General features: G+C 39.3%; 1 protein-coding gene across 1 annotated transcript; it reads right to left on the reverse strand.

Annotated features, from left to right (window-relative positions):
* Positions 1-3,420: 3,420 nt before the first annotated feature.
* On the reverse strand, positions 3,421-7,214 carry LOC147608210 (uncharacterized). The gene is made up of 4 exons (XM_086789418.1): positions 6,023-7,214; positions 5,151-5,453; positions 4,189-4,386; positions 3,421-3,609 (listed from the first exon to the last, which is right to left on the reverse strand). Exons 1-4 carry the CDS (start codon positions 6,791-6,793, stop codon positions 3,547-3,549), a joined length of 1,335 nt encoding a protein of 444 aa, XP_086645544.1. The 5' UTR covers positions 6,794-7,214; the 3' UTR covers positions 3,421-3,546.
* Between the last annotated feature and the right edge of the window lie 1,696 nt (positions 7,215-8,910).

The raw sequence follows: 8,910 nt of genomic DNA on the forward strand, positions 1-8,910 counted from the left end.
ATTTGGGCACTGGCCTCCACTTGACCAACCAAATGTCATCCGATGTTGCATTAGGAAGTGAATGGGGTCTTCTTGGGCCCTTTAATTTGCCCAAGCCTAATCAAGGTGATTAAGGAATAGCCAAATGGGGGGTTGCCATGTGGACTGAAATGTTGGATTTGTAAGAGAGGTGTAAGAGTGGTCAAAGGGTGCACTTTTCCCCCCAAAAAGGGGGGGAGGCAATTTTACAATTTTCGGACCTCCATAACTTCTACATACAAGCTCTGATTTGAGCGGAGATTATAGATCCGTGATCTACGCATCAAGAGCTTTCCATAGACATGTGACATGATATGGTTTTGTCCGCTAGATTTTAAATTCCATTTTCTCCCCAAAATTCAAATTCGAATAAAGTAGCCGTTTTGAAGCTTCTAATTAGAAAACGTTTCTTCTTAAGAGAAAAGGTTTGACTCCTTAAACTGCCAAATAAAAGGGCCCAAGAAGCCTTCCATTGAGGTCCTAATGATGAAACTTTGTAGGCGTATGGAGCTAAACTCACCCCCCATGTCTGCAAAGTTTCATCACCATGAGATGATGTTTGGGTATGATGGCGTACATATTAGCAAAATTTTTCCTAGCCTCTCGAGCACTAAGAGACTTTAAATTTGGGAACTGGACCCCACTTGACCAACCAAATGTCACCTGATGGTGATGAAACTTTGCAAGCATGGGGGCTGGTCCTAGCCTCCCATGCTTGTAAAGTTTCACCATCTGCCCAAGGTTTGGGTATGGTGGCATGTGGAAGAGCAGGAATTTTCCTAGCCTCTTGAGCACACTGAGAGACTTTAATTTTAGGCGCTAGGCCCCACTTAACCACAACCAAATATCACCCGTCGATGGTGATGAAACTTTGTAGGCATGTGGGGCTAGGTCCATCCCCAATATGCTTGTAAAGTTTCATCACCATCATTCAACGTTGGGGTATGTTGGCATGTGGAAGAGTAGGATTTTTCCTAGTCTCTTGAGCACTAAGAGAATTCAATTTGGCAATTGGACCCAACTTGACTAACCAAATGTCGCCCGATGATGATGATCCCATGCCTATAAAGTTTCATCGCCATCGGTTGGATGACGTTGGGTATGGTGGCATGTGGAAGAGCATGATTTTTCCTAGCCACTCGAGCACTAAGAGACTTCAATTTTGGATATTGGGTGGACCCCACTTGACCAACCAAATGTCATCCTATGGCACTTAGATGGCACTGATGAAATTTTGTAGAAATGTGGGGCTAGGCTCATCAACCATGCCTACAAAGTTTCATTGCCATAGTGGCGAGAGGGGGAGAGAGAGAAGGGCTTATTTGAAAACTTTAGGAAATAAATTACAAATGCATAAATTTCTTAAAACAAAGAATGCACATAAGTATAAAGAACCATCTTAATATATCATGATTAGCAAAGTACAAAGAACCATCTCAATATCTCATGATCAACAAAGTACAAAGCATAAAGGAGCAAGATACATCTGACTAAATCATGAACAACAAACGGCAAGGTATAAGTGCTACCCAACTACTATGGGTTTAGTAACTATAAAATATATCTTGATAAAATAATAATAATTGCTAACCCAACTACTCTGGGTTAGTCACTATCATCTAATCCATAGCCCGAGGACACTATAAATACCTCCTCATATCGAAACCTCATAGCTGCCTATCGAGGCTCCTTCTTTAACTCAGAGTGGCAAATTGGCAATGCTACCTTTGCTGCTCGCCTATCCCACCTGTGGCACAGGAGGTAGGTAACCAATCATAACCATCTCTATGGCCCTGTGTGCCTCATCATCTCTCTGACCATGTAGTCGCTCATAGCACTATAACCATATAGTGTAGTCTTGGCGAATCAGTTGTACCTCCCACTTGAAATGTGTTTGCTCCTCGGCATTGAGTACACTATTACGATAGATTTGTGGAGGAGCTAATGAACCACTAGGACCTATACCACCAGCTTGATCATATGCTGTTGTCCGCCTCTCCTCAAGGATACTCTTTCGATCATGCTCGCTCCACTCCATATGTGTAGGCTTCTCAAATTCAAGAAGAATCAGGTCAGCACCAATGCCCAATTGTCGTGCTATAGTCTCTAGATCCTTGCGTGTAGTGTGGGAGACATGCCTCTGCCTGTCTCTCCTGGATCAATCTCTCGTGTACTGGGGTAGAGATCATCTAAGCCCAAAACTCTGTATGTCACCACATCCACCACATATCTGCAAATGCGACAGCTAGCTCGTTGCACCAACTAGATATTAATGCAAGATAGGTGAAATAAGTGGCCGCATCCCAATCCATAGAACCCGGTGGCATCAAGGGGCAACCATGCAAATTGGGCAAGTGGTGTCATGAAGAAACTTTCGAGCATCGACCTTTAACGTCAATGGGCTAGATGAGGATATAAGGCGGCGTAGGGGGTCAACCGCACTAATAATCAAGGTGGAGCATTGATTTTCAACAGTCACATGGAGGGGCACTTACAAAGAGCAACCATCACCTACATGCACAATAACAAGCATCGATGTCCAATAATCACATGAAAATTGCATGTGACAATCTAAAATTTTCCATATTAAACCCATATGGATGTGAGAATTTTGGTACTTTTTCTCCACATTAACATGGAGGTTTTTCTTGTGCTTTGCTCATCTTTAAAGGTCTTTTTGAGACTAGCTCAAGTATAAATAAGAATAAGCGAAGAGACATGACTAATATTACCAAAAGTTGTAACCTTTATACAAGATAAATACAGCATGAATAAAATACTATCAATACACTTAAAGCTTTTGCCTTTGTCTATGTATATTGTTTGTTTTCTTTGCACAAACACTTTATTGTAAAAAGGCTCTCTAATGTAACTATATTTAGGACACAATGAAACAAAGCTAAGTTACTATCTAGGTACTATTCACAAGGCTAGTAGTCAATGCCAAGACCAGATGATTGTTACTATCTAAGTCACAAGGCTAGTAGTCAATGCCAAGACCAGATGACTGTTGTTGCTAGAAGAAAAAGTGATTAAGGTGACTAAGTATAAACCATCATGCCTCCTAGGATTTATCCCATAAGTAGGGTTCTTGCCTTCCGAAAGGGAGGTACAAGGTTCGAATCTACCCATGTGGCATTGTAACGTTTATCCAAGGGTTCGAATCTACCCATGTGGCATTGTAATGTTCATCCAAGGGTTCGAATCTACCCATGTGGCATTGTGATTTGTGTACCCTCTGTCACATTTTTTTAAATTTAAAAAAAATTATAAGCAGTACATGATCATTAGTGAGTTCTAAGAGTACTCAAAACACTTTAAGCTTGTTAAATGTAAACATAATCTTTTTGGTGTGTACAGATGATGAGAGTTGATTGAAGTTGTATATATTGAGCTCACAAGCTTTACTTTTACTCACATAAGCTTTACTTATGGTACAAAGAAGCATATTAGTCTAATTGTGAGCAATAATTAAGGTTTGTGTGATATTAACACTCCAGTAGCTCAAAATCCCGCATGAAGGCTTCATTAAGCTGCTAGTTGAAGAGCTGCAGCCAACTCATTCATGGTTGCACTGATGCCCGGATTGAGCTGCAAAGTTCATCACAAGTTTTCCCATATGTAGTTAATTTAATCTCCTTTGATTATAAATTATCACCCTGCAGGAGACAATAGTATTGAATAATATAGAGTTGGAGAAATGGGCTTATTTCACTTCAATCTACCCAAAGAGTAGTGTAACAATTAAACAAGCTTGCACGGGATAAGTAGACATCTAATTGAAAGAAGAAGTAGGATTAAGAAGTGATTAATTCTAGTTAAAAGATGCAGCCAGATAAGAAGTGATTAATTCTAGTAGTCAGATTAAGGGGCGATCAACTCTAACAACAAGATGAAGCGAGGTTAAGAAGTGATTAATTCTAGTTAAGAGCTGCAGTCAGATAAGAAGCAATTAATTCTAGTTTAAAGATGCAGTCAGATTAAGGGGCGATCTCAGATCTAACAAAAAGATGAAGCGAGATTAAGGTTTTTGTAACATTCAATCGAGGAGTGTACATGCAGCTGCAGCTAATCAAGTTTGTACGAGATGATCAAATCAATCCTTAGAGCCAGCTTAATCAAAAGATGAAGTGAGATTAAGGGGTGATTAATAGAAAGGTTGCAGATTACCCCAACAGTGACAAAGTGCACCATGTTGTCCCCCACTGTGGTCACGTTGGATTGAATAACGTCGACCTTGCACTCTTCCAAGGCCAAGTGCAGGCGCAGCACCATCCCCCGGCTCCTTGTCGACAATACCTTAATCACTGCTTGAGTTCCCAAGTCCTCAATTTCCACCCGCCCCAGCTTAACCCTCTTGGGATGATCCTGCTAAATCAAACACATAAACTCATCATCATTACCAGTAATTATCGTTATTATCCTACATTCTAGTTGGTCAAAGAATCCCTAATCTCTCTATTATTGCATGGCATAAGTACAAGCATTTGTTAATCTCCCTAGATAAGAGCTTTCTAATTCTATAGCCTCCTTAATTGCTTTCCACGAGACAATATTCAACCTAATAACCCCTGATTGCGTCTTGATTAGTAATCTCCTAACAACCCCTAATTGCCTCTTGATTAGCAATCCCCTAAATGAACATGGAGATCGTTTCAATTTCTAAATGATCTTCACACAAAAGGCCCCAATGATTACTTGACATTATTATAGCAATATTATAGAAAGGTTTAAGTCCTCCAATATTGTAGGAAGGTTTTAAGTACTACACAATTATAGCAATATAGTAAGGTTTAAGTACTCCAATATTATAGGAAGGTTTTAAGTACTACACTATTATAACAATATAGCAAGGTTTAAGAATTGCATGCTAAGTGAAGTCCTAATAAGCCCTAATTGCATGCTAAATGAAGTCTTCATTAGCCCTAATTTAGTTTAAGAATTTAAGAATTGCATGCTAAGTGAAGTCCTCATAAATTAATTTAGTCAACATAAATGTGATGATTATGCATGGCTAATAATTCAATACATGTAATTAATGGTTAGGGCAATATACGTACACCATCTTCCATGTGATGATCATGCATGGCTAATAAATTAGTACATGTAATTAATGGTTGGAGAATACATACACCATCTTCTTCTTCATATTGCATTAACCGGTCTACTACTGCATTGCTCAATGGAGTATCTTGATCACCACCCTTGATCAAATTAGCTTCCTTGATTGGCCTAGTTTCTGGAATTTTGTTGATAACCATAGCTTTGTCAACAGTTGCTCCTGCTATTAGTGACCCCTCTAATCTTTTATTAGGATCCTGCCTTATGTTCACACATCCTTTTGTCTGCTCCTTGCAAGCTTGAAGATAAGATACCTTCTTCTCTAACTCCTTTATGTAATTGATTGTATCTGTGACAATGGAAGCCTTGTCCTTCTGAAAGAAACAAATTAACCCAAATTCATGCATGTAAGTAATTTACACAGCTTGCAAAAAAGGGAGGACTTATTTAAAATTAAGAAATAAGGAAAAATTATCCGAAGAATGCATGCATGGTGATATAAATTTGGGATGAAGAAGATTATAAAATGTATAAGACAGCACAATTTTTAAAGATTCAGATAAAATAAAGCCGATGGGCGTGTAGCTCAATTGGTAGAAGTGTCGGGTTCCACGATAAGGACCCGGGTTCGATGCCTAGGGGCTATACGACGGACAGCAGCACACACTCCACGCACAAATGCACCCTCCCCAAAAATAAAAAAATAGAAAGGAAGGATAAAATAGAGATGAAAAAGAATAGAGAAATGAATAAGACAACACAATTTTTCAGAGGCACACAACACAATTATAAAACATCTTCATAAGGACGAATAATGATGTGTAATTGTTGAGATGAAGAAGAAGGTTGGATATTTAAAACGAAAGAGAAAGGTTAGTTTATGAGGGAAGAAAACAGATAATTAGGAGAGATTAAGGAGGATTAGTGGTGGTGGAGAATAGACCTTAGTTAGCTTCGGAATCATGGAGCGCAAGATGGTGAACTTCTCGTTCATTTCTTCTCTTCTTTGCCTTTCTGCGAGGATATGGCTTTCGCGCTGCATCTGGGTTCTATATGGGCTTCTCTCTGCACCAAAAATCTCACTAGAATAGAGGTTTCTGTAGTTCATGGAAGCTGGCGAAGAACGCACTGCAGTCGGTGCTGCTGCCGCTGCAGAAGCCGGAGACGCCGAATCATCATCATTAATCAGATTATAGTATAAACTAGGCAATGTCGCAGCATTAATCGCTGATGACCTCGGATCAATTAAATGATCCGTATCCATAGCTTGATTAATTATGTACTGCTGCTGATTAATCCCTGCAGTTAGATTAACATTAGCAGCAGCTGCATTAGGGTTGCCGTAATTGCCCACTGCCATAAACTCTCTCAAAGACTGCATGGCCTGCATATTACTGCTATCTGCTGCCAAATTAGCATCATTAGCGTCTTGATGATCAGGATTAACTGAATTGGCTGCATTCATGCAGCCCAAGTAGGCATCCCTTGGGACTACTTCAAGGAGATTATTGTACCCACCTGTCAATACAGCATGATCAATTAGGATAGCCTGGTTACTCAAATCTTGCCTGCTGTTGTGGAGATTAGTGGGAAGATTAGGGTAATCAGGCTCTAGATTAATTGCACCAGCTGATGTAGTAGCTGTGGTATCAGCAAGCTGGTGCTTGTAATTAGAGAGGGATTGTTGCACAGACCATGAGGGCTCTTGTTCCATTCTATAGCTAATGAATGAGCTAAGAAAACAATGTCTTGTATGCACCAAGTTGAACTATATTAAATTTTAATTGCCTCCCATAAACCATACATTTATCAGGGGATGATCTCAACATCCATAGCTAATAATTCAATTAATTTGCTCCTGCTTAAGGAGTAATTAGCATTGCTCCTCCAGTACTATGGTAATAAAATTTTCTTATCTTGAGAGCCCTGCCCATGCAGCATGCTAATTTATCTTCATTTTGGGTCTTGACTTGATTAATCCTTCTCCACAAGCCCATACTGCATGCTGATTATTCTTAATCATGGACCTCAATCAAGTGATGAGCTTGGCTTGATTAAGTAATGGCTGGCTCAACATGAGGATATGGGGATGCATACTTTGTCAGCTTCATAGTGCATGATTGGAGAGGAGGTCATACACAGGATGCAAAAGAAGCTTGGTGGATTGTTAGGGTGCTATATATACATATATATATATATATGTATGTACAGAGCAATGAATTAATCACATGGGATAATACAATCAAATGTTTACATGGAGGGTGTAATTAATGCAAGGTTATGTCACAATTAGCAGCATGTTGGCATGCAGGTGGAGAGAGAGAGAAGGGGAGGGAAGGGGAGGGTTGGTAAGGAGTGGGAGAGGGGGGGTGTATTATTAAGTTTGGATAAATTAGTTAGGAGGCGGTGGGCGTTTGCAAAGGTTTAGGTTGAGCGCCTTGAATTGCCAATTGAATGCATTCGCTCCACTTGACGTAAGCGCAAGCCCCATAACCGCCACACGAGTCTCCTCATGGAACCAAAAAAAAATACACACACATATATATATATATATATATATACATATATATATATATACTTGAAATTTTTTAAGTAATTTTTATTTTATTTATAAAAAAAAGAAGGGAGTATCACCCACTCACCGATCGCCCCCACATATTTTAAATTTTTCCTCTTGATTTCAATGCCCTTATATTTACATATTTACCTATTTTTGAATCTCCTCTTCATTTCAAAATGTTATTTGCTTCTTTTATATATAAAAAATTTTGCTTATATGTTTTGTTTCAAATAAAAAACAGGAAAAATATGAAATATCGTCTAAATTCTTACTAATGGTGGCATAATTTTGAATGTGATTGTATCACTCACACACACACACACACACACACACACACACACACACACACCAATTGTGATGAAAAGCTTGAAACACACACACACACACAATTTGATGGTGAGGAGCTTGAAATGAAGGTCCGTTCCGTTACAAGGAGGAGGGAGCATCATCAAAATCAAGGGCACCTGATAAGGGGTGGTCAGCACAGCAGGTGTAGACGAAATTCTGATCATACCAAAATCCTCATAAATAGGAGGCGCTCCAAAATCTCCTCCTCCTCCTCCTCATGACTCCTCCTCACCACACACACACACACACACACACACACACATGATGATAATGATGATGATGATGATATGATGATGAGCCACCTCCGCTGACGCCCACCCTCCGTCATCCACAGATCGCCAACAAAAATTATAAAGACATGACGTCATCTCCCCCCGGACCCACACGCCTTCCGTACCACCTCCTCAACCTACATCCCAATTAAAATATAAGTATATCCTATATGCTAAGTTCCTTCTTTTTTAAAACAAGAAATAATTATTAAAGAGTAGAGAGGTCAACTTAGTGTAAGTTCCTTTTTTTTATTTCTATTAAAAATTAAAGAGTAGTAGGATTGAGGGGCCAACTTAGTAACACCTCAGCTCGTAGCCAAGATTCTCAATTACTTGTCAATGCTAATAGACAAGGAAAAATTTCACCAAAGCATTTGTCACTACACCACTTACAATGAAAAATTGCCTCAATGAAATCCCTACAATATGCCTTTTTCTAAAACATTGATGTGGTATGGTGTGAGACATATCATGCTATCGGCCAGAGTTGATTAAAAACTAGAAGCAAAGTAGAAGAAGGGCACCAAGTTTCTGAGTCATAAGCCATACAACAAGTTATACCAAGGTTTTTTTTACATTTTTAAATGATAAAAGTGGCTCATGAACTCACAAGATTTTGCTCAATAATGGCCACTAGTCGCTCAAGATAAT

Source organism: Cibotium barometz, chromosome 53 (genome assembly GCF_041138505.1).
Source record: "Cibotium barometz isolate CiBa-2024 chromosome 53, ASM4113850v1, whole genome shotgun sequence".
In the NCBI taxonomy this organism is placed as follows: Eukaryota; Viridiplantae; Streptophyta; class Polypodiopsida; order Cyatheales; family Cibotiaceae; genus Cibotium; species Cibotium barometz.